The sequence below is a fragment of the Galeopterus variegatus genome, unplaced genomic scaffold, assembly GCF_000696425.1.
Source record: "Galeopterus variegatus unplaced genomic scaffold, G_variegatus-3.0.2 Scaffold2190, whole genome shotgun sequence".
Taxonomy (NCBI): domain Eukaryota; kingdom Metazoa; phylum Chordata; class Mammalia; order Dermoptera; family Cynocephalidae; genus Galeopterus; species Galeopterus variegatus.
The window spans coordinates 237,975-264,068 of NW_007728301.1; the positions used below are offsets into that span (position 1 = coordinate 237,975).

A 26,094-nucleotide genomic window follows, 5' to 3' on the forward strand; every position below is an offset into this window, starting at 1 on the left:
GCCCCTGCCGCTGCCTCCTGACAGGACCAGGGCTGGCCGATCAACCCTCCGAGACAGTCCTGGGCCTCCCTAACAGCTCCAAGCTGGTCTCTGAGGGCTAATTATGCGGAAGGTAGTGACCAGCTGCTCCCTGGCCCTTCCAGGCCCAGCTGGAGGGAGAGGGCTGGGCCACAGCAGGAGGACGTGAGGAAAGACAGATGGCAGTCTGGGGGCTTGGGGGTACGAAGACCTGAGGTGGAGGGAGATTACCCCTGCAGAGTGGAAGGCCCCTCCAGCAGGGCTGTAAGGGGTGAGATGCCCAAATCCTGGGGCGTGCAGTCTCCGTAGCGGTGTGGTAGGGAAGAGCGAGGGCTTGGACCCCAAACAGATTGCTTCGAGTCTCAGCACTAACGTGTCCCCTCAGCAAGCCTCTCCACATGTCTGGGCCTCAGTTTCCTCACCTATAAATGGGAGTAGGATTAAGAGATGCGACATGAGTATGAGGTTTAATATACAATAATTGCTCAGTAAAGTATTCTAGGATAGACCCATTGAGAGAAGTGATGGATCTCCTTCTGGGAGATTTTTGTTCTGTTTTGTTTCCTAATGGAAACAAATGTCTGTCTTCTTGTCCCCCTTCCTTTTTTCCAGCTGTCTGGGCTGGGATAGAAGTTACTGGTGTCTGCACTGAGAAGGGTAAAGGCAGGGCTGTCATCCCCAGGAAGACAGGACCTGGGTACACTGTATTTACCACTGAGTCCTCAGGACTTAGCACACAAACGGCCCTTGAGCAGTGTTCGTAGAACGAATAAATGAATACGAGGGTACTTCTAAAAGTTCATGGAAAGACTCATGTTATTTTGATTCTATTTTTCCATGAACTTTTTGAACGATGCTTGTAGATGTTATGTACTTGGAACACTGCCTGGCTCAACTAGGAGATAAATAAACGTGAGTTGTTACATCATTGCAGTCTGAAGGTTGGGCTGGGGACTCATGATAGACCCCCTGCTCTGTCCCCTATGGAGAGACATCTGGTGGGTGGGAAGAGCAGAGGGTGTAGAGACCAGGACTGAGATCAGAGCTCTGCCATATCCTGAGTGACTTTAGAAGACTTGGGTGACTGCTCCATATCAAAGCAACCACACCAGGGCTGTGGGGAGAGGGTACCCTTGGCTGGCAGAACCCGGAGAAGGGAGGTGATGGATCTGGGTGTAGTCAGGCTGGGGCAAGCAAGGCTGTGAGGACAGACAGAATCGGGACAGGCTGTATCAAGGGCTGGCGGAGCCAGCGTCTGGGAAAGAATGGCCATTATGTCCTCAGCAGAGGTCACAGTCCCCTGCAGGCAGGAAGACCACAGCAATGCTAAGCCTAGACAGTGATTTGGAGCTACAGAGGCCCCCATTGTACAGATGAGAACACTGAGGCCCAGAGGAGAGACTTGCTCAGGTTCACACAGCACATTTGCATCAGAGGAGACTTCAGGTCCTAGTGCTCTTTCACATCGTCTAAGTGATGAAGCAAAAAAAAAATTATTAGCATATTCATGGTTACGGATCATACTTATTCTTTATGCCCCTTATCCAATCTCTTCCCTTCTCCCTTCCCCTCCCTTTCCCCCTCCCCACCCCCCTCGAATAACCATAGATTTGTTCTCTCCATCAGATAGATTAATTGTTCCTCTGTTGGTTTGTTGCCTAGATGATCTGTCCAGTACTAAGACAGGTGTGATCAAGTCCTCCCCTATTATCATGAGTCAGATGCTTCTTCTATTACTCTGGAGTGTGCTTTGTGGAGAGAGAGGACCTCTTCTTTTATTTTTTTTTTTGGTCACTGCTGGTGCCTCTCCTTGTGTCAGTGGAGTTGAGAGTATGGCATGCCATCCACGCGGTGGCTGTGACTAGCCACTTTTGCAGCAGCTGTGGCAATTGAGGTGGCTATGGAGGACTGCCCATGTGGAAATGGTGTTTTTGGTGTGCTCTTTACCTGGTTGTAGCTGGGTTCAGCTTCGCCCGCTCCATGCCTCAGGACCCCAGCAGCACCTGGGGTGGTGGTGGCAGCTTGCCTAGTTGAGGCTGGGTTTGGCTTCCCCTGGCTCCACAATGAAGCAAAATTTTAAAACCTTTTTTTTTTAACTTTTAAAAGAGTATAACTTTACTGTAAAAAATTTCAGAGACACAGAAGTGTGTATATTTAAAAGTAAAAGCTTCCCTGTCTCCCCATTCCCACTCCCTGAAGACAGTTTCTCAGAGCCATTTGTTTTGTCTTTTCCTGGCTGTTGTTGATTCTACATTTACAGTCACACATATTTGGTGTCTTTTTTTTTTTTTTTTTTTTTTGGCTTTTGTTTTTTTACACAAATAGAATCATATCGTTCTGCAGCTTGTTTTTTTTCCCTTAATAGTGGTAGGCTTGGCCATTTTCCAGTGGGACCCAGGCTGGGATAGAGAGAGATTTTGTGTGTGTGTGTGTGTGTGTGTGTGTGTGTGTGTGTGTGTGTTGGGGGGCTGGGAGAATCACCACACAGTGGAGGAGAACCTGGCAGAGAAGCCCCCATTATCAGTTCATGAGCTCTCTGAGACAGGAGCCATGCCAGCCACACCAGCCTGTTCACTGCCATATATCCTGAGCCTAGCCCAGGGCCTGGCACATAGTAAGGGCTCAAGAAATATTTGTTCAGTGGACTGAGTCCCTGCTAGGCCCATCTTCCTTGACCCTGACAAAGATCGCCTGGTCTCCGTGACTCTGTTTCTTTTTACTTCTTTTTTTTTTTTTGGCATCTGGCTGGTATGGGGATCTGAACCCTTGACCTTGGTGCTTGGTGTTATCAGTACCACACTCTAACCAAGTGAGCTAACCGGCCAGTCCAACTCTGTTCCTTTTAATCTCTTCTTGGGTGTTTATTTCAACTCATGCTCAAATGGCATTGACCCCAGATGGACCCCTGGAGATGGGGGCACAGCTCAGGAAGCATGAGGAGACACTCCTATTGGGCACGTCGCTGCCCCTCTCTGCTGTCAGTTTGCTTCTTAATGAGGGGGTTGGGCCAGCGGCTCTCCAGGGGTCCTTCCAGCTCTGCGCCTGCAGCTTCAGTCCCACTTGCTCATTTCACGGATGAAGGGCTGAGTCGAGTTTAATTTTGTCAGCTGCCTCAGAAATCCATTGGGAAAAGGGGGGCTTGAGTTTGGGGATGCAGCAAAGGCTGTTGCCATATACTGAGCACCAACTCTCTACCAGCCACTGGGCCGGCTGAGGGCTTCACATGTACTGTCTGAATCCTCAGAACATTTTGCCAGTGAGGAAACTGAGGCTCAGAGAGGGGGAGTAACTTACCCATGGTCACACGGTGAGTCAGTGACTAAGCTGGGGCTGGACTTAGGTTTGCTTGACCCCAAATGGGGAGCACCACCCTCAGTGAGCTCAAGTCAGTGTGAGAGAACCAGGCTGGACCAAACTGTTCTCCCTCATTCCCCAGACAGCCAGACCTCTGCGTCTAAGGCCTATGGCGACAGGGTTGGAATTTTGGCCAGGAAAGTAGTTGACTTGCAGAATTGGCAGGCAAGGGCTTGGGCACAGGAGGCTTCTGATGGGCTTCATGGCTCTGAGCCCAGCCCCCTCCCTGCCCTCTCCTACAGCCAGCTTCCTGGGGCTGGGGTGGGCCCATCTGCATTGTTCATCCCTCACCCCCCACCTCCCCACCTGGTGTTGGGCTCCTGGGGTTGGCGTCTAGACAGACAAGAGCATCCTACTGAGAACAGAGGCAGCCCTGACTCGGCTGAAGGTTCCCATGGCAACAGCATCCCCCTCAGCTGGCAGCTACCTGATAAATAAATAATTAGGGGTGGGGGTGGGGAGCTAGGGGGGTGGGAGGGGCAGCAGGGGAGGCTTCACTCCGGGGGAGGAGGGGGGTTAGGCTTGAAGTGGAGTGGGGGAGGGGCTCGGTATTGACAGGTGAGAAAAGTGGCCAGATGTGAGAGACTTGGAAGATCAGAGAGCCGGGACTTGAAGACAAGCTGAGCACCAGGGTGAGGGAGCGGGAGGGAGACTAAGATGTAAAGTGTAGGTTTCTGGCTAGATAGGTCTAGCTCAGCTGGACATATTGTGGGGCCTAGAACCCTAGAAGTGGACCAGGTTTGGGCGTATTAAGTTCATAATAAGCCTTCCAGTGAACAGTTGATTATAAAGGGACCAGAGGCTGAAACGTGAGCAGTGAGCCACCGAAGCTTGGCTGGGGACACTAATATTTAGGGACCTGACTTCGTGGGATGATGAGCTGCACCAGGATCAGGGGAGTGGCCAGGAAGGGTGGAGAATTATTTTAATGTTTCATGTCTGCAGTGTGCCAGACACTGCTCTTGCCACTGAAAATGCAGCAGTGAACAACACGAGCAGAAATCCCTGCCCTCACAGAGCTTGCCATTGAATGCAGGAGACAGACAGTAAATGGGAGTGGATAGCATGTTAGCCGATGGTAAAAGGGAAAAAATAAGGCAACAGGGCAGGTGGAGAGTTCTGCAGAGGAATGTAATTTCAGACAATACTGACTCCTCACGATCCTATGAAGGAGCTATGTGAATCATACCATTTTGTTGGTAAAGAAACTGAAGTACAGGGTGGTGATTTTCCCAAAGTTGTGTAGTAACCGGTGGCACCAGGATTCTAATGCAGCCCTGCTCTAACCCCTAGGACATATGGACATCCTGTGTTTGGGACAGTGCCAGGGGGCAGAAGCCAGAGAAGAGTGTTGCTGGCAGAGAGAGGGCAGTTGAGGTCAGCTAAGATGACCGAAATTTGTTGGCTGGATTTAGTGACACAGAGGTCACCTGTGACCTCAGTGAGAACAGTTTCAGTGGCCAAGCAGAAAGCCGCATCATAGTGGGCAGAGGACTGAGTTGTGGGGCGAGGGCATGGAGACCTTTTAAGCAGTTTTGGATATGAGCATGTTGAGACAGAAAGGGCCTCAGCTGGAGGGGGATGGGGAGCTTTGTTTTTTTTAATGGGAGCGGCTTGAGCTTGTTTAGGAGCCAGTGGGAAGGGCTCTGGGGAGAGGAGAAATTGAGTTTGAGAGAAAAGGGATCATGGATGCTGTGGACTCCTGAGAAGACAGGAGGAGCTGGGTGCAGAGTGCAGGTGGAGGGACTGGCCTTGAGGGGAGGAGGGACGGTGCCCCAAATGTAGCAGGTCGGGGAGGGGGAGACCAGGTTATCACTGAGAGTGAGGGTGGAGGGGGTCCCTGGAGGGTTGAGGACAGCGAGATCTGCAGTAGACATCGAGGAGAGTGAGTTCCCCAGAGAAACCTAGTTGGGTTGTGGGACAATGTCAGGAACCGTCTTGAAGTCAGTGATTATGCATCTGCAGTGGCCCCCATCCGCCCCATAGAGTGACTTTCTCTAGTTGCACTTCGCTGCTTTACAAGCACTGAGAAAACTAACAATTGGGCTTATCCAGGTGTGGGCTTTTCCTGACAGATGTGACTAAGGGGCCAAGGAGTATGAATGTTTGGGCTCTGGGCCAAGCTGATGTTGAAGCCAGAGATCGTGGGGTCCCAGCAGGCCGAGAGGGATGTGAAGATCCCAGGGGGCTGTGGCTGGGAGAGAGGTGTGGGCTGGGGGCCGGGCCTCATGCACGAGGCTGGACCCGACATCCTGGGGTTGTTGAGAAGCAAGCTGGGGTAGCCCGAGAGGGGCTGTCCACCTGTGACTTTGGAGGCACGGCAGCTGCGGGTGATGACACAATCCAAGGGGTGGCTGCCAATGAGGAGGAATGGAGGGGAAGGTCAAGGGAGAGGTGTTTGAAAGACAGGGAGGATGAGATAATGGACGGCGCGGCCCCAGATGTCAAAGTCAACCAGCATGACGCATGGGCCAAACTCATTTGCAAAGGAGGGGCAAGCTCTGGAGGCTGGTGGATGCTGAGGCCAGCAGTGGGAGAGGGTGGTGTAGCTACAGGGCCTCAGCTCCAGGGGCACACAGTCATACAGTCCTGAAATCAGCCTGTGCCTGAGGAACATGGGATGAAAGAGGAGAAACAGGTTCCCTTGAGAAGACTAAGGGAAAGCAGCATCCTTGGGTGAAACACACAAGGGTGGAAGGATGCTCCCAAGAAGGAGCTGAGGGTATGGGGCACTGCTGGTTGGGAAGTGCATATGAAAGGGGGCTGGGGGAGGGCTGGGTCAGGGGAAAGCAGAGACCAAGGGTAGAGAGGACCAATGGGCAGGAATGTAGGACTTAAAATGCAGAAATATGAGGGCCGGCCCGTGGCTCACTTGGGAGAGTGTGGTGCTGATAACACCAAGGCCACAGGTTCAGATCCTATATAGGGATGGCTGGTTAGCTCAGTTGGGTGAGCGTGGTGGTGACAACACCAAGTCAAGGGTTAAGATCCCCTTACCGGTCATCTTTTAAAATTAAAAAAAAAAAAAAATGGAGAAATATGGGCCTTAGCAGATGAAGATAGGGCTGAGAAGCTTAGGTGACTCGTTCTCATGTCACTCTGGGACTGCGGTTGGGACTTATTCTGTCTGTCTGGGGTTTTGTGTGGCTGAAATGAGATTTATATCTTAGAAAAATCACTGGGCAGGGGTGAAGGCCAGGCTTCCCCTGCAGGAGATGAGGGGAGGTGGGATCAGTTGCCCCAGGAAATCATATAGTAGCCCACTTAGGAGAGGGATTCAAGAAGCTAGCTTGAGGGCCGGCCCGGTGGCGCACTGGATAGTGCGCCACTTGGGAAGCGCGGCGGCGCTCCCGCCCGAGGGTTCGGATCCCACATATGGACCGGTTCCCGCTCACTGGCTGAGCGTGGCGCGGGAACAACGCCGAGGGTTGCGATCCCGTTGCCGGTCCCCGGTCCGGTACGGGGGCAACACTGAAGGTTGCAATCTGTTGCCGGACACGGAAAAAGACAAAAAAGACCAAAAAAAAAAAAAAAAGAAGCTAGCTTGACCAGGCTCACCAGGTAAAAATATCCCCAAAGCTGTTTTTTCCCTCAGTGCACATACATTTGGAATTTTTGCAAAGGAGTAGGTTGCTGTCGCCTCCACACAAGTCCTCCCATCTAAGTAACAGACACACCAAGGCGGGTTATGATTTACAGTCACTGCAGCCCGCCGATTATTTTTTCTAAGCTGGTGCAACCAGATGGCAAAGATACTCCTCCTATTCTGTTATCACTATTTGTTAATTAGCTGCATGTCACTGCTGAGCAAGCAGAAGTTCTGTAATATTTGACTTGATTTTCCAGTAAAAAATATTAATTTTAATATTGAAATTATTTACAAGACACTGAATTTCAACTTTAAAAAAGATGTATTTAAAGCTGTCTCTGGGGGCTGGTCTGTGGTGCACTCGGGAGAGTGCGGTGCTGATGACAAGGCCACAGGTTCAGATCCCATATAGGGATGGCCGGTTGCTCACTCGGGAGAGTGTGGTGCTGATGACACTAAGGCCACTGGTTCGGTCTCATATAGGGATGGCCGGTTGCTCACTTGGGAGAGCGTGGTGCTGACAACACCAAGTCAATAGTTAAGATCCCCTTTACCAGTCATCTTTTTATAAAAAAAAATAAAAAATAAAACTATCTCTGCACTCATCATTGGATGGAAAGACAGCCTCATTCAAGCCTGGGTTATAGTGCTGACTACACTGGTTTGTATGGTAGTCCCCCTGATTCACGGGGGATGCATTCCAAGACCCCCAGTGGTTGCCTGAAATCGCAGATAGTACCGAACCCTATGTATACTATGCATGATTTTTTTTTCTTCTTCACAATTTCACAGGTTACAAGATATGTTCTTACCATAGATTTTAGCAATTTTGGCATACAATTTTTTTTCTTATTAAGACAAGGACTTTCACCTTTTTGCTTAAAGGAAGCAGTTTCTGGCTTCTCTTTGGCATATCCAAATCACCAGCATCACTACTCTTGTGCTTTGGGGCCATTATGAAATAAAACAAGGGTTACTTGAACTCAAGCACTGTGATACCACAACAGGCAACCTGATAACCTAGGTGGCTACTGAGTGACTCATGGGTGTTGTTTCTATTACAACAAAATACCTGGAACTGGGTAATTTGGAAAGAAAATGAAATTTATTACTTACAGTTTCTGAGGCTGGGAAGTCCAAAGTCCATCTGGTGGTGACTACAGTGATCCAAGGGTCTCACGTTGCAAGATGGTGGAAGCAGACAGAGCAGAGGGAGACAAACAAACCTCCTCATGCGCCCTCCTTTTATTTATTTATTTTTTTTCTTTTTTGTCTTTTTTCGTGACCGGCAACGGATCGCAACCCTCAGTGTCGCGCCCGTACCGGACCGGGACCGGCAACAGGATCGCAACCCTCGGTGTTGCTCCCGCACCCTGCTCAGCCAGTGAGCGGCCGGTCTGTACGTGGGATCCGAACCCTCAGCGGGAGCGCCGCTGCGCTCCCAAGCGGTGCACTGTAGCAGTGCGCCACTGGGCCGGCCCTGCTCCTTTTAAAGCCCTCAGAAGAGAAGCCCATGACCACCATTTTTAATCCATTCACTATGGCATGGTCCTGCAATCCAATCAACTCTTCAAGGCCCCACCCTACAACCATCACAATAGGATTTCCCACCCTCAACAGTCACGGTGAGGATTAAGCTTCCAATATATGAAATTTGGGGAACACTATTCAATCAATCTACAGCAGGGGCGTAGCATGTACGGTGTGGATATGCTGGACAAAGCGATGATTCACATCCTGGGCAGGATGGGGCAGGACAATGCAAGATTTTATCACACTTCTCGGGACGGTCTGCAATTTCAAACTTATGAATTATTTCTGGAATTTTCCATTTAATGTTTTCAGACCACAGTTGCCTGCAGGTAATTGAAACCTCCAAAAACAAAACCATGGATAAGGGGGACTACTGTATTGTCTGAATTCCCATCCACCTCCTCTACTAGACTGAGTGCCCAAAGGTTGGGGAACACAACTTACTTCTGCATCCAAGGGCCAGTATAGGGCCCGACATAGACCAAACATTGTGCAAATACATAAATGATGAACCTGGATGGATGCGGGCGTGACAGGTGTTGGATGGGTGGGTGAGTGGGTCTGGATGAGTGAATGAGTGTTGGAGGGGAGGCTGGAGGGAGGCTGGAGTGATGGCTGAGAGTTCGTTGGAGAGAGAAGTCCCTGGGGGCAAGTCAGGGAGGTCTTCCTGCAAAAGGAGGGAATTGGGCTGCACTTTGAAGACCACGGAGGACTTGGATAAAGGAAAATTAGGAAATGAAGATAGGACTTCGACTCTTGTTTCAGCCACTTGGAGGCAGGAGCTGACAGGGAATAAAGGATTGAGCCAGATCTTCATAGGCCTTCAGTGCCAAACTGAGAAGCTTAGACTGTGAAGTGTTCTGTTCTTCAGCCACCATTTATCAAGTCTACTTGTCTGTTCGTGTATGTGACATCTCCAAATCCTCACAATAACTTATCAGGGGTGGAATTATCTTCTCTATTTATAATTGAAGAAATAGGTTCAGAGAGGGAAAGTGACTTGCCCTAGAGCTAGAATTTGAGTGACTGCAAAGCTGCTGCTGCTTTCTTTCTTCTTTTTTTAATTATCCCATGATGTTCACTCTATCAATGAGGTCACAGAGAACAGAGAGGAGTTTTGAGTTGCGGCAGGGTGTGGGCAGAGATGGTCTCATCTCTTCAGTGGACATATTCAGGAAGAGTGTCTCCCCAGCTACACTATGAGCCTGGGCAACTCTGTCACAACCTCCTCCTCCATCCTCTAATGGGAACCTTCTCCCCCAGGACCAGGTGCCATCTGAGTCAAGAACATCAAGCTGTATCTCAAAGCACCAGGGCTCCCAAGGCCAGGCACCGTCAGGGTGGAAGGGGGAAGAATGGAAGAATGTTCGGGATGGGAACCACAGAGAGAGGCCATGGCAGTGGGCCCTGAACAAGCCTGGGGAGATTCTCTCCCAAGGTCAGCAAACCAGTGAAGTCAAAGCTGGAAAGGCCCTTGGAGACTGTCTAGTCCAGTGACCTCTATGTATGGAAGAGGAGCCCGAGACCCAGCAGGGAAGGTGACCTGCCTAAGGTCACCCAGGAGTCAGAGGCAGACTGAACCAGAACCTGCACTTCTTGACTCCCAGGCCAGTGCCAATTGGGAGAGGTGGTGTGTAGGTGCCAAGATGCAATAGGTGGCAGAGAAAATCCTATTCTGCCACCAACCTGCTCTGTGACCTTGGACAACTCACTTCCTTTCCCTGAGCCTCATGTTCCCTTTCCTCAAAATGAGTAATGATCCTAGCTCTGCCTTTCTGCCAAGGAGTATCCAGTGAGAGATGAACTTGAAAAGCTCTTTACAATCTGCAGAGCCCTGGGAGGGGACTCACCAACAAGAGGCAGGCTGGAGCCAGATGGGTAGGTGCCAGGGTTGGGCCTGGCACCATCAGGCCCCCCTCAGCCCCTTGCCCAAGCCTGCAGCTCCCTTGGTCTCTGCCCAAGCATTGCCATCTGTGTGGGCACAACGGCTCCACCTCCTCCTGCCTCCCTGCCAGGGAAAAGTCTTCTGGGATCTTCTCGCTTTATCAGAATCTTCGCTCCGTCTCCAGCTAGACCCTCTTCTCTCCCTCCTATTTTAGTTAGGACTCTTGGTTGGAAGTGACAGGAATCACAAGTACACGGAGGGAGAACTAGCTTTAGGCATGACTAGATCCTACAACCTAAAGCAGTGTCACCAGGAAACTCCCCTTGCTTGTTCAGTCTTCCTCCCACACTATCCCTCTGTCCCTCTGCTGTGGCTTCCGCCTTGGGCAGGCCATCCTGAGGTGGCAAGGATGGCCACCAGCACCTGCAAACTGACACCACACCATTCAGGTATGGCAGGTAGAGAGCAGCTCGGTCCCGATTGTTCCAGCAAATATCCAAAGCAATTTCAGGAGCAGAGCACAGGGTTAGTGCCTGTCCCTGAACCCCTCACTCTGTCTTTGATTATTTGGCTAGGTCTGGGTTACCTGCCCACCCCAGAAACTAGAAGTGGGATCAGCCCCACCCAAGCCACATGGATGGAGTGGCAGGAGGTGGTTCTCCAAAACAAAGAGATGGATCCTGTCACCAGAAGAAGGGGTGTTAGACACAATAGATATCCTTGGCACCTTTGTTTCTGAGTGTATTGGCTGAAAGATTGAACCAGGGGGCTGCTGGGAACAGGATTGATTCCTATATGTATCAGTTAGCTGTTGCTGCATAACAAATCACTCCAAAACCTGGTTTAAAACAACTGTTTTATTTAGCTCATGATTCTGTGGGTCAGCTGGGAGATTCCTCTGGTCTGGGCTGTGTCTGGGTTCAGCTGATGGGTTGCCTAGACTCCGAGTGACCTACGAAGGCCTCACTTACTTGTCTGATGGTTGACTGGCTGTCAGCTGGGGTGCTTCAGGTTCCCATGTGGCCTCTTGTCCCCAGCAGGTCAGCTTGGGCTCATCCACAGGTGGTCTCTCTTACAAGTGAAGCAAGTGGGCAAGCTCCAGTGCACATGCATTTTTCCACCCTCTGCTTGCATCATGTTTGCTAAAGTCCCATTGGGCAAAGCAAGTCACATGACCAAGTACAGAGTTAATGTGGGAGGGCACTACCCAAGAGCATGGAAACAGGAAGAGGAAGAATTTGAGGCCATTTTGTAATCGACCATAGCTCCCTCGGGGAAGGGAGTGAAAAAATCCCTTCCCTGTGGCCCATGGATCCCACAGGCCAGGGTAACCTACAGATAGGTATCCTGGGGAAGAGGTGAGTCAGGTTCAGGGCCTTCCCTGAGCTCTACAGGGCCATGAGTCAGCCCTTGGCCAGGATTGGGGCAGGCAGGGCTGGGATCCTGGTCCTGACCCCACCGGCTTTCCCACATGGGGAAGAGGCAGGCGCTTGAGCTGTTGGTGGGAGGATCTCCTCTGCAGGGAGGAAGGTGTTCTGAACCCTGGCTCCTGTCTCCCTCCAGCCACCCCAAAGTGAAGATCAGTCTTACGGACCTTCCCCCTATAGCCCCAACAGACTTGCCCCCACCTCCCAGCATCCCTTTGGTCCTGAGGGGCTGGATGGCCCCAAGACTTGGGCCTTATCACCATGCTAACTTGTCCCCTGCTCCACAAGGTCAGGAGGAATCCCTGTCCTTCCCCGTCAGGGGGTGACTTGGCCTCAGCCCATCTTTCCCACAGGTGGCTGCACTGGAACGGCAGATCTTTGACTTCCTGGGCTACCAGTGGGCTCCCATCCTAGCCAACTTCCTGCACATCATGGCAGTCATCCTGGGCATCTTTGGCACCGTGCAGTACCGCTCCCGGTACCTCATTCTGGTATGGCTCACCTAGCCCCTTCCCAAGCCAACCCCCTCTCCTCACCCGTGCCAACCCTACCCAACCCTGGGCACCCAGACCAACTCGTCTTGGCTCCAACACAGCTGGTGGGTGAATGTCCAAATCCCAATGCTTTTTGCTCAGAGGAGACAACATTGTTCTTTAGAATTTCTTAATTTGAATATAAATAAGATATATCCTTTAATGAGTGCCTAAGGGTTTCACATGATTTATCTCATCTCTACAACAGCCCTGTGAGGTATATCTTAAATTCTCCATTTTCCAGATGAGGAAACTCAGGCTCAGAAAGATTACAAGTCTTCCCTAAGGTCACACAGCTAATAAAGGCAGGGCGGGGATTAGAGCATCAGATCTGGAGCGAAGGTTCCTGACACATCACACACTGCCTCAGTATGCCAGTGGGAGACACAAAGGAGGGACGGGCTTCGTGTTGTTAAGTTTCTCAGGTTGCTTCAGGAGGCTTCAGCAAGGCGTGGCATTTGTCCTTGCTGACTGATGCTCATTGAGGATGTGGTCTGGAGCAGCTGGTGTGGCTTTGAGCTCAGTGCCTCTCTCCCCTCCAACCCCAGGAGCCTGATTGTGTCCCAGCTTGCTCCAGCACTTGTCCCTGATGGTCTCTGTCAAACTCCTGGATTTTCAGCTGGACTCACCCATATCCCTGTTTTTTCTCAGTGGCCTCTTCACATGGCTCTCTTGAGGGAAAAGGCTTTTCACTAGAGTACTACATACATGCTTGACACCTACAATACCCATGATGGGCAATGCTGTGCTACCACCAGGGCTCACTCACACTCATCCAGAACTTCTCCCCGCAACACCCACCAAGGCCCAGCTCACAGGAGCCAGGTGAATAGGGTCCTAACAAAGATCTCTCTCACCTCACGTGAGAGGTTCCGTGTTCTTAGGAAGGCGTCAGGCACCGCTGTCTGCCAGGTGACAGCCACTGGAACTGCAAGCATAGGACTTGGGTGGAAACATCCAGCTCCCAAACTTGCTCTGACCTCCTCCTCTCTAGCTCGCTGCCATGGGTAGGATGCTGATCTCCCCAGAAGCGGCCACATCTGGGATGTGGGAAAACTGAGGGCCAAGCAGTCCTGGGGCTGCCCTGATGATGCTGCTCCAGCCCCTCCAAGGCCAGCCCTCTCCCTCTAGCCAGGTGGAAACGTTGCTGGAGCTGCACCAATTGCCCCGGGTCCCTCAGGCACAGTTTACAGAGCAAGGAGGGAAGTGAGAGGAGGGACAACGTGAGAGCTTCCAGGGCCCAGGCTGGGCACCCTTTCCATCCTGGGGCCTTGGCACAGCCTGCTCACCCCAGCCTTTCTCCCCGCTCCCCTCATCCTCTTGTACCCAGACTCCAGCCACAGCCATGAGTGAGATGATGTCACACACTTATACTCAGGCACCAGGTTGCAGGATAACTTTTCTTTTGGTCTGAAGTTCTCAGCATCCTTAAACCATGGCTGACTCGGCTTATCTTCTCACAGAGGGCCTCAATCACTTATGAGAATTAATGCTTCTTCCTAGGAAGTGAAGAGGTCCCTCATTCTCCCTCCTCCCCACCCCATTCCTGAAAATTCCTTTTTTTTTTTTTTTTTAAAGATGACTGGTAAGGGGAGCTAACCGGCCATCCCTGTATAGGGATCTGAACCTGTGGCCTTGGCATTATCAGCACCACACTCTCCCAAGTGAGCCACGGGCCGGCCCCAGCCCTGAAAATTCTAGTGCTCTGCCTCAGACCTTCTGAAATCTAGTCAGTTACCAGCTGTGCCCTAACAAGCAACACTTTATAAGCCACTTCTTGTAGTCTTTTTTTTTTTTTGGAGGTGGGGAGCAGGTGGCTGGCCAGTATAGGGATCAAGCACTGGACCTTGGTATTATCAGCACCACGCTCTAACCAACTGAGCTAACTGGTCAGCTGCCTTCCTCTAATCTTGACTGATTCATCCATACTGCTTGCCTGCTCTGTGTAGGCACTGGCATGGCAGCTGTCAACAAGGTAGGCAAGGTCCTCGCCCTCTAGTGGCTTACCATCAAGTGTCATCTGAGTCACAGTCCCCTAAGGATTGTTCAAAGAGCTCCTGAACACCATTCCTAGAAATTCAGAAGCAGTAGGTCTGGATGCAGGACCCAAGAATTTGCATTTTTAACAAACTCCCCAAGTGATTCCAGTATATTATAGACAATGCTGGTCTAGTGGATGTTGTTCTCAGCAGAGTGGACAGAATTAGCTATCAGAGGACTTGGATTTGAGTGCCAGCCCTACCTCTTTCTAGCTGTGTGATCATGGAAAGTTTAAACCTTCTCTCAGCTAGTAAATTGGTTATCTCTAAAGAGAGGGCAATGCCTACCTTGCAGGACTGTTGTAAGGATTGGATGGATGTGAAAATGATTTGTACACTACAATTTTCTCTCTGAGTGAGGTGTTATCACAATTTCCCCTGCGAAATCCTTGAGCTCTGTCTCCATTGTTATGCCCCATCCCACTCCCCAAGGCCCAACCCTGATCCCACCTCTGCTTTCCCCAGTACGCAGCCTGGCTGGTGCTCTGGGTTGGCTGGAATGCATTTATCATCTGCTTCTACCTAGAGGTTGGACAGCTGTCCCAGGTAAGCCTCAGTCCTGGCAGAGCCACAGGGCAGAGCCTGACCTTTCCCAACCCCTACCCCAAGGGCTCCGATATGGTGTCAGTCTGGGGCATCATCTCTCAGAGACCTCCCTCTCTCTACACACCCAAATAATCGTATGTCCGTTCCCCACCCCATTTTCTTTCTGACCTCCTCTGCTCTTCTCAAAACCAATGATGAAGAACAGTCCATGTGAAGATGGGCTGGGGTTCCCCAAGTTGATCACAAGCTCAGTAAAAACCAACAATATGCTACTCTTAGGCCTCATTAACAGAGGTAGAGTGTTCAGAGCAAGGGAGGTGAAAATGCCATGCACTTTGTATTGCTTAGATCATGTATTAGTCCATTTCTGTTGCTTATAACAAAATGCCTGGAACTGGGTGATTTGTAAGAAAACAAAATTCATTGCTTATAGTTTCAGAGGCTGGGAAGTTTGAAGTTCAGGGAACACACCTGATGAGGGTCTTTGGTGGTGGCATTACAGCAATGCAGGGATCTCAAATGGCAGAAAATGGCAGAGCAAAGACAAAGAGATAGCTCCTCACGAACTCTCCTTTTAAAGCTCTCAGAGCCATGCCCACCACCACCATTAAACCATCAATTTAATCACCTCTTCAAGGGCTCCACCTTTCAGTTACCATAATAGCATTCCCCACCCCCACATTGTCACTGTGGGGACCAAGCCTCCAACACATTAAACTTTTGTGAGGACAGAAATCAATGCGTAATAGACCAGTTCTGATCAATGTTTTTCAGCAGGGAAAGAGAGTTTGTTTAGGGGAAATTGAGCAGACCATGCCACATGGAGAGCTATTGAAGAAAGCGGGGCTGTTTAGCTTGAAGAAGAGCAAGCGTTGGGAGATACAACTGGTATTTTTAGGCATAAAAGAGGCAAAATACGTGAATAAGAGTATTGGGTTTGTAGTTTGACCCTGCTAGATTCAAATCCCAGCAATAACATTTCCTGGCTGTGTGTCCCTGGGCAGGTGACTTATCCTCTCTGAGTTTCAGTTTCCTCGTTAGTGGAGATAATAGCAACTCAACTTCGTGTTGTTGCTGAGGGGGTGAATGATATCCCACAGCTCAGTGCTTGGCCCTGGTCAGCGTGCAGTGAATACTTATCTGACTGAATGAGTGAGTGGATTGATGAACACGAGGATGCACACCCTGGATAAGAACTTTGGACCTAGGCCAGCTCCTTTTCTAACGAATGGGGAGACCAAGGACCAAGGAGAGGAGAGGTTTGCCCAGGGCCACACACATGGACAGCAGTGGAGAGACCAGATGGGCTGTGAAGAGGTTTGAATTGAGGATTTTACCAATGACTGGGAAATTGGACCCGGTCACTGTTAATGTCCCTTCCGACCCTGACATTCTGGGACTCCTGTGGGTCAGCCCCTTTCCATCTCAGTGATGGTAGAGTGAGGCCTGCGTGGCCATCAAGCGCCACCTACTGGCCAGATGCAGACTTGCAGGCGCAGACTCCTGCTCTTCACAAATCAAGCAAGACAAGAAGCTGCTGCTTCAGTCTAAGTGTGAAACAGGCCTTATATAAAGTCTCCCCGGGCCTGGGGTGGACTCTCCCCACCCCTCCTTCTCCCACTCAATATCCCAGGCCCCTCTGCCCCCAGGACCGGGACTTCATCATGACATTCAACACATCCTTGCACCGTTCCTGGTGGATGGAGAATGGGCCAGGCTGCCTGGTGACACCTGTTCTGAACTCCCGCCTGGCCCTGGAGGACCACCATGTCATCTCCGTCACTGGCTGTCTGCTTGATTATCCCTACATCGAAGCCCTCAGCAGCGCCCTGCAGATCTTCCTGGCAGTGAGTCCTTCTGTCCCCCCACCTCTCAGGCCTCCCCAGAGGTGGAGGCCTCCACCCCAACCTTTTCTTTAGCCATAGTTAAGAGGGGATGCACCTAGGTCTTCCAGCCTGCCTGTGCTTCTGCCTGGATCTGTTTCCATATCTTGTACCACCTGCCTTCATCTATGCCTCAGCCCACAAAGGGAGTGAGCAGGCTTAATGAACAGGATGAGGCAAAAAGAGAAAAGAAAAGAAAAAAAGACAGAAATTTTTTTAAAAATTAAAAACAAAACAATAGGGGGCCGGCCCGGTAGCGCACTGCTACAGTGCGCCGCTTGGGAACGTGGCAGCGCTCCAGCCGAGGGTTCGGATCCCACATACAGACCGGTTCCCGCTCACTGGCTGAGCGAGGTGCGGGAGCAACACCAAGGGTTGCGATCCCGTTGCCGGTCCTGGTCCGGTACAGGCGCAACACTGAGGGTTGCGATCCGTTGCCAGACACGAAAAAAGACAAAAAAAAAAACAATAGGATGAGGCATCAGACCATGAGTCAGTCCTGGGTTTTTGTTTTTGTTTTAAAAGATGACCGGTAAGGGGATCTTAACCCTTCACTTGGTGTTGTCAGCACCACGCTCATCCAGTGAGCTAACCGGCCATCCCTATATGGGATCCGAACCCATGGCCTTGGTGTTATCAGCACCACACTCTCCCGAATGAGCCACGGGCCAGCCCCAATCCTGGGTTTAAATATCCGATACAGGGCTGGCCAGTTAGCTCAGTTAGTCAGATCATAGTGCTGCTAGCACCAAGGTCCAGGGTTCAATCCTTGTATCAGCCAGCTGCCAAAATAAATAAATAAATATCCAATACAAACAAGAAAAAAAAAGAAAAAGAAAAAATATGTATCCAATACACCCACTGAGTGACTTTGGACAAGTCACTTTTCTTCTCCAAGTTTGTTTCTTTATTCACAAAAAAGGAAAGACAATACCAATCTCAGAGTCTTGAGAATAAGAAAGTGGCACCCATATAGTAGTAGTTCCCATTTCTAGGAGGACCAGCCAAGCGATAAAATAATTACTTGTCCGAAGTCACATTTCTAGAACAGGGAATTGGTCTGGGTGTGTTTGACTTTTTTTTTTTTTTTTTTTTTTTTTAAAGATGACCGGTAAGGGGATCTTAACCCTTGACTTGGTATTGTCAGCACCACGCTCAGCCAGTGAGCGAACCGGCCATCCCTATGTGGGATCCGAACCCAGGGCCTTGGTGTTATTAGCACCGCACTCTACCGAGTGAGCCACGGGCCGGCCCAGGGTGTGTTTGACTTTAAGGTGCATTTACCTTGAAGTTGTTATGAAGGCAGGGATTCGAGGCAGGGGTCCCTCTCCTCTTTCCCTCCCTGACATGTTGTCACCTCCCCCAGCTGTTCGGCTTCGTGTTTGCCTGCTACGTGAGCAAAGTGTTCCTGGAGGAGGAGGACAGCTGTGAGTACGGCGCCCCTAGGGAAGTGGGGAAGCCTGGCCAGGAGCCCCCCCCCCCGCCCCCGCACCTTCAGCACCCTGGACAGGGGACGGGAACGGGCCTAGGCGGACGGGTGGCCCAAGGGCCCCTTTCGAGGGGAAAAAGAGGCGGCAGGGGTAGGTGGGGGTCTGCATAGCCAGCCCATTCTAGGCTAGGGCCCAGACGTCGAGGTGCCCACTCCATGGCCCCAGCACCGCCTTTTCCCAATCTCGCCCCACCCCTGTTGGAGGTCTTGTCCACTTCTGTTGCTCCAGCGCCACCCCCAAGAGCCCTCCCTCATAGGACCACCCCGCCTTCTGGGCTCTGTCCTCTGGGGGACTTGACTCCCCGCTGGCCCGGCTCCTCCGCGCGTCCCGGCCTGGGAGGCCCATCCCACAGGCCCCAGCAGAAAAGCCCTGCCCCTGGGGCCCTGAGCAGGAGTCTGTCCCTCACCCTCCCCTCCCCTGGCTTCTCTCGCTCCGCTTTCTCGGGCTGGGGGATCGTGCCCTCAAATTCTTCCCATTCAGGACCCAGCCTCGCATAATTCGCCCCCACCGACCTATCCCTAATCATGCTCCACCGCCCCTTCCGCAGTTGACTTCATCGGTGGCTTTGACTCCTACGGATACCAGGCACCGCAGAAGACGTCGCACTTACAACTGCAGCCTCTGTACACGTGGGTCACGGCGCGGAGCTGGGTCGGGGTGGAGGGCCCGGGGCGTTAGTGTTGGGGAAGGAGATGGAGGGGTGGGGAGGGCAGCCGGATCTCTCCGCCCCCACACTGCCGGTGTCCGGTCCCCTAACCTACCTTCGTTTCCTGCAGGTCGGGGTAGCTTCTGCCCCGCGCCCACCCCGGCGGTGCCGCGCCTTTGACGGCTGGACAGACCGCGGCTGCCGCGAGCTCGGGCCGAGACGGGCACGTGCGCCCCCTGGCGGCTCGCGGGCCGACTGCAGCCTGCGCCGGCCCCACCTGTGTCTGCAGCCGGAGAAGCGGACCTGGACCTGGACTTGGCTCTTTGCAGCCCGGACTTCAGGGGTGGGGCGGGGCGGGGTGGGGGAGGTGGATCACGGGGTTTGTATTTTTTTTTTTTTATCTCGGCCTTGGCATGAGCTGGGGCCTCTCTCCCTTCTCCAGCTTCCCCCTTTCACCCTTCACCCGGCATCCTGGCCTCTGTCCAGAGAGAAACAGCAAAAAGGACAGACTCATCCCATCTCAACACACTCATTCACTAGCCCTGGGAAAGCTACTGTGAACTAGGAGCAGGGTCCTGGGTTCTAATCACAGCTCCATCACTGTCTGTGTGACATCTGGCAAAGCCCTTACCTTTTCTGGGCCTCAGTTTCCTCACCCCAAGTGATTAAAATAATCCCTTAGCAGATGGACTCTTCCAGCCTTTTCATTTGACTCTAAATTTCTTGGGCTAGACTGGGATTATAATTCCCATTTTGCAGATATGGAAACTGACGCCCAGAAGTGTGAAGTGATTTACCTGAGTCACACAGCTAGGCTTTTAGTGGAGATGGGCCTTGAACACAGTGTACTTCCTGTAGTTTCAGACTCCAAAACCCAGTGTCTGCTCTCTGAATTCCATTTCCAACCCCCTTTCAGTTTGGACACTCTAGAGCCCATGTGGTCTCCACCACACTCATCACCATCTCCACTCCCCAACGCTCCTCTTAAAGCAATATAGTCCTTCATCCTCTTGCCAGAAACCAGATGGACAGAGCCCAGAGCCCTGAATTCAGCCAGACCCACAGGAAGCCTTCCTAGACTCAGCCTCTGTGCACTTCTGGCAAACCTTTCAAGCTCTCTCTTCCAGTAAAGTGGGGCCAACTTGGTCACCCCACCCTCTTCTAGGTCTCTGAGGCTGGGTCTCCTACACCCATGGTCCCTCATCCCCTTGGCAACCAACCCCTGATGGCTCCGTCCACCTCACCAGTTGGAAGACTTGAGGTTCCAGAGAAGAGGGCTGCTCAAGTGCTGCCTGGACACCAGTGTTTACAAATCATCAGCGTTTAGGGCCATGCCAATGTCCAGAAGCAACCTCTAACAGGCCCAGAGAGAGTTCTGAAAGGGCAGAATGGGGAGGAGGGGATCAGGAGGGCCAGCTCTCCCATCTTCCCCCTTTCTGTGGCAAGTAGAGGTGAGAGCTCTTTCTCTGCATCTCCCTCCACAGACACTCTGAGGACCCTGCAATCCTGTACACTGGCTGGTGAGTTCACAGGCAGGAGGATCAGGCCTCAGCATCTCAGTCTGTGAAATTGGAGGTGCCCTGGGCTAGTAAGCAGGGTGGGAGGCATGGGGGAACCAGAGGGAGCCCAGGCAGTGCTGGTGGTTTGCACACCTGAGCCTGTCTATGGTGACCGCTCTGCTCCTTGCCTTCCTCCCTCTGATCTAACATTCCCTATTCTCTAAGGCCCAAATATCCTGAGCTAGGCCAGCAAAATTTCCTGCTACCCGCCCCCATCCCATCTGCAGTGCTGTGCCCAGCAGCCAACCCTGGAGTTCCTCTGGCTGCCACATGCACTGAGGCCCAGGTGGTCAGCCCAGTCAGCTGGCGGGTACAGCTCAAGAGGGGGACAATTCCCTTCAGGCTGGGCTGCTATCCTGCCACTGGGCCAACTCCTGCCTTGGGCCCTCCCTTTTCCCACCCTTACCCCCCCAGGCCCCTTTCTACTCAACGGGTTTAGCCACTGGTGCTTTGAAGCCTTTTGTTTTTATAGGACCGTTTTTACAGGAGACCAGGTTTTCTTCTCACTGGGACCTTGTAAGGTGGGGAGTGCACCCCTGGTTTCTGTGCAGGTGGGTTGATTAAAGATGATGTTTTCTTCTCTATCTTCCTGTCCTGCCCTCTGGGTCAGTAGGACCTCCTAAGAGAGCAGTCCCTGCACACAGGCAGGCAGGGCTGGGAGTCGATGTGTTGTCATTACCATATATTCCTGGGCACTGGCCTGTGCCTCTGACTGGCTGTGTGGCTTTGGGCAAGTCACTCTCCTCTTTCCTCATCTCACCCCCACCAAAAAAAAAAAAGGAGAGGTCAGACTAAATCAGTGTGGTTCACTGTCCCTGGGAGAGCTCTCTATTTATTTTTCTCTTTAATTGCATTTTAAGTTCATTCTTCTGAATAACCTTTTTATGTGGGCTCTGCCCTCTTCTTGACAGTTCACTTTCTGGTATGGAATGAGCTTGCAGACAGTGCTTTAGACACAGATTTCTGTGTCCTTCCCTTGACATCCTGGATCCTTTTCTGGTGATACAGCTTAGGAATCAGTATTTTAAATTTTTAAATTTTATTTATTTTTGTGAACAGGTAATGTGTTTTTGTGGTACAGAATTCAGAAGGTTCCAGGGAGATTATAAACTCATCTGTTTCTCATATCTTCCCAAAGATAGTCAATTATTTAAGCATTTATAGAAATATTCTTTTTCTTTTTCATAAGAATAGAAAGATATTCTACTTACTCTTCAATCCCCTGCTTCTTTCACTTAATTCTCAATCTCATCTGATAACACCAAGGTCAAATGTTTGGTTCCCCATACAAGCCAGCTGCCAAAGGGGGAAAAAAAATTCTGAATCTCAGAAATCTTCCCCCAATAATACATGTGGAACCACCTCCTGTTCTTCCACAGTGATTTAGTAGAACTGAGATTTTTATCAAGATCCCCAAGGTGGTCCTGATGCAGGCAGGGGGTTAGAACCAAGGGTTCTTACGTAAGGGTGCCCCAGGTCTGTTACACAAATCTCTGTGGGCCACTCCTGGCCATGGGGTCCAGAGGAAAAGAAATCAAAGACACCACCTTCAAGGAGCTCTGGCTCTAGTGGGGAGTGCATGGGATGACCAGGCAGGAAAGTGAGTGCTGGTAGCAGGTGGTCAGTGCTGAGGACAAAGTGTAAGTAACAGGTGACTTCACAGGAGCGAGAGAGAGAGAGAGAGAGAGAGAGAGAGAGAGATCTGAGAAGCCCCAGCCGGGGGCAACAGCATGAGAAAGGGTAGGAAAATGCATGGGTCTGGCCTAGGAATAATGGGAGGGAACTGGTTGGAGGACACTGCAGTAGGGAATGTATTAGTTTCCTATTGTTATCATAACAAATTACCACAACTGCTGGCTGGTTAGCTCAGTTGGGTAGAGTGCAGTGCTGATAACACCAAGGTCAAGGGTTTGGATCCCCATACTGACCGGCTGTCAAAATGAATAAATAACCTCAACTTGAATGTCTTAAAACAATGCAAATTTATTATCTGACAGTTCTGTAGAAGTCCAATGTGGGTCTCACTGGGCTAAAATCAAAATGTCTGCAGGGCTGCATGTTTTTCTGGACACTAAGGGATAATCGTCTTCCTTGCATTTTCCAGCTTCTAGAAGCCACCCACATTCCTTGGCTCATGGCCCCTTCCTCCATCTTCAAAGCCAGCAACATTTCATCTCTTGGATCCCTCTTCCATCATCACATCTCTCTGGCCACAGCCAGGAAAGGTTCTCAGCTTTTAAGGACCCATGCCTTTAGATGGATCCACCCAGATAATCTCGGATAATCTCCCAATCGCAAAATCCTTAACTTAATCACGCCTACAAAATTCCTTGTCATACACCACATTCACAGGTTCCAAGGGTTAGGATGTGGATGTCTTTGGGGGCTGTTTTTCTGGCTTTCACAGGGAAGGAGTTGTATGTAAGTTGTAGAGGTCCTGAATGTCAAACCAGGGTGCATCAGCCTGCTGTGCTAGCAATGTGAGCTATTGGAGGGTTTGAATGGGAGCTTCTCAGAGTTGACCTTTAGAGAGAATCGGCAAGGCTGGAAGGATGGGTTGAAGGAAAGCAGGAAGCAGGGTTTTGTCTGCAAGAGGCCTAGGGTTTCTCATTTCTGTGTGAGAGCATGTGTTCTAATGGGTATGTGTGTGGTGACAAGCTCTATGTGTGTAAATTTGGGAAAACTAGTACAGTAATCATCAGCACAGACTGCGGGAGTCAGGCAGATGTGGGTCCAAATCCTGAATTCACTACTCCATGGAACCAATCAAGTTGATTTTCCCAGGAAGTCCAGTGAAACCCATCTCCCAGCAACCTCTGCACATTGGAATAACCCATGTAGGACAGATCATCTTCCAACAACTACTGAGTCATAAAGGTGCCCAAGGCATTCTTTGAAGTGATAGAATATGAATTGGCCCAACGTGCATATTTGGGGTAGGGGGCAGGTGGCCAGTACAGGGATCTGAACCCTTGACCTTGATGTTATCAACACTGTGCTATCCCAAGTGAACTGACTGGCCAGCCTTCCAGGGTGCATTTGACAAGCACAATAGTCTACTGGGATTTATAGACATATTAGTGTTTTCTTCATTCCACTGCAATTTGGGTCTTGTAATTTCTAAACAACAGATTAGGGATGAGATAGATGAAGGCCTCATTCCTTTCAAAGAAGATTTGTTATTCCTAGGGACAGGGCAGTGTTTCTCAATCTTGCAGAGCATAAGAATCCCTTAAAACCCAGATTCCTGAGGCTCAGTTGCTCGGAAACACTGAATTTAACATCTCCAGGGCAGTGACTGGAATCTGTTTTTCACTGGTGCCCCAGGTGATCCAGGTTTGCAAAATCCTAGACCCAGGTAAAGAAGCATTCAAACAGTTTTGAAACGACCTACTCCGTTGTTATGAAGGCCCTGCCAGATTATACCTGCTAACTGCCTCATATCAAGAGCTGAACTTTGGGACTATCTACCCAAAGCTGAATTATATTTTAGCTCAATTTCATTTGTTACTGACAGTTTTATGATTATTTTTCCTTTTTTTTTTTTTTTTTTTGGTGGCTGGCCCATATGGGGACAGTTATTTTCTTAATAGGTTAGCCATTTCGAAGGCTGTAATCAACTCTCGAGATTAAAGCATTGGCATAACGTTTTTTTTTTTTTTTGGGGGCTGGCCCATATGGGGACAGTTATTTTCTTAATAGGTTAGCCATTTCGAAGGCTGTAATCAACTCTCGAGATTAAAGCATTGGCATAACGTTTTTTTTTTTTTTTAAAGATGACCAGTAAGGGGATCCCAGCCCTTGACTTGGTGTTGTCAGCACCAGACTCTCCCGTGTGAGCTAACTGGCCATCCCTATATAGGGATCTGAACCTGTGGCCTTGGTGTTATCAGCACCACACTCTCCCAAGTGAGCCATAGCGCTGGCCCCAAGCATTGGTTTAACTTCACCGCTAGGTTACTTGGGTCGAAGGCAAGGCTCCGGGAAGGGAGGGCTCCTTGGGAGTGGGTGGGGCCAGTTTGAGCTCTGTCTTTCCCTCTTCCAGCCTCAGCCTCAGTCACCTGGAAGAGCTGAAGACAGCTCCACATTGCCCCACTCCCACCCAGGCGTTGGAGGCCACACCCTGCCTTGGGCCTGGGTTCCGGTGACTCAGCAGTTCTCTCAGTCTGCCCTGGAACCAGTCTGAGCAGGCCCAGGCAAGCTGGAGCTGCAGAGAGAGCCCTGTGCTGAGTGTCCAACACCTTGATTCTAGTTCTTCCTCACCCCGACCACCTATGACCTTGGGCAACTCCTCCCCCTGCTCTGGCCTCTGTGATGTCATGGGTGAAATGAGAGGGCTGGACTTTGTGTGATATTCACAGGCTGCTTTAATGCTAGCGTTCTGGGATAGAGATTCTCAACCTTTACTGTACTTGGGATGCCTTTCTAAAATACAGATTCCTGGGCCCCATCGGCATAACAGGTTCTAATTAATGGGGGCTCAAGCATATGGATTCATCCTTCAAACATTTATTAAGCACATGTGATGTGCCAGGAATTGGGGATACAGCAGTGAACAAAATAGACAGTAATCCCTGTTCTTGTGGAGGATGTCTATTGGGAGGAGACATACAATAAGTAAAGTAAAATATGATATATCAGATACATGTCCTGGAGCAAAGCAGGACAAGGAAATACAGATCAGAAATCAATTCCTTTTGGGCCGGCCCGTGGCTCACTCGGGAGAGTGCGGTGCTGATAACACCAAGGCCACGGGTTCGGATCCCATATAGGGATGGCCGGTTCGCTCACTGGCTGAGCATGGTGCTGACAACACCAAGTCAAGGGTTAAGATCCCCTTACCGGTCATCTTTTTTTTTTTTTTTTTTCCCTTTTAGTCTTTTTTCATGTCCGGCAACGGACCGCAACCCTCAGTGTCGCACCCGGACCGGGACCGGGACCGGCAACGGGATCGCAACCCTTGGTGCTGCGCCCGCCCCTTGCTCAGCCAGTGAGCGGGAACCGGTCTGTATGTGGGATCTGAACCCTCGGCGGGAGCGCCACCACACTCCCAAGCAGCGCACTGTAGCAGTGCGCCACCGGGCCGGCCCAACCGGTCATCTTTAAAAAAAAAAAAAAGAAAAAGAAAGAAATCAATTCCTCTTTTTTTTTGATCGCTGAGCCAGCAGCGGGATCTGAACCCTTGACCTTGGGGTGGTCAGCACCGCAGTCTCCCAAGTGAGCTAACCAGCCAGCTGGTCACTGAGAAAGATTTTTTATAAAAGACCTGAAGCAGGTTAGGCAGAAAACAAACAAAGATAGCAGCAAGAGCAAAGGCCCTGAGGTGGGAGCATGCCTGAATATTGGAGGGAAGCAGGGAGGCAAATGTGGCATGTTCAGAGCCACAATAGCAGGAGATAAAGTCAGAGAGGTAGAGGGGGTGGCATCAGATATGATATTGGCCTTAGAGGACATTTTAAGGGCTTCACCTTTTAATCTGAGTGGAGTGGGAAACCACCGGAGGAATAGAGCACAATAGAGGGATTCTCCCCAGAAGACTGTAGGGGGTGAAGGGCTGATGCAGGGAGACCAGGTTGGATGCCATCAAGATAA

The 26,094-nt window shown here is 50.8% G+C and overlaps 1 protein-coding gene across 1 annotated transcript in view; it reads left to right on the forward strand.

Annotated features, from left to right (window-relative positions):
• NKAIN1 (Na+/K+ transporting ATPase interacting 1) overlaps positions 1-21,086 on the forward strand; it is a 49,556-nt gene extending 28,470 nt beyond the window's left edge. Inside the window, exons 2-7 of the mRNA XM_008580889.1 lie at positions 12,160-12,297; positions 14,844-14,924; positions 16,574-16,771; positions 18,174-18,234; positions 18,845-18,926; positions 19,074-21,086. Coding sequence (XP_008579111.1) covers positions 12,160-12,297; positions 14,844-14,924; positions 16,574-16,771; positions 18,174-18,234; positions 18,845-18,926; positions 19,074-19,083 — 570 coding nt within the window. The 3' untranslated portion in view covers positions 19,084-21,086. The remainder of the gene's footprint in view (positions 1-12,159; positions 12,298-14,843; positions 14,925-16,573; positions 16,772-18,173; positions 18,235-18,844; positions 18,927-19,073) is intronic.
• The last annotated feature ends 5,008 nt before the right edge of the window (positions 21,087-26,094 follow it).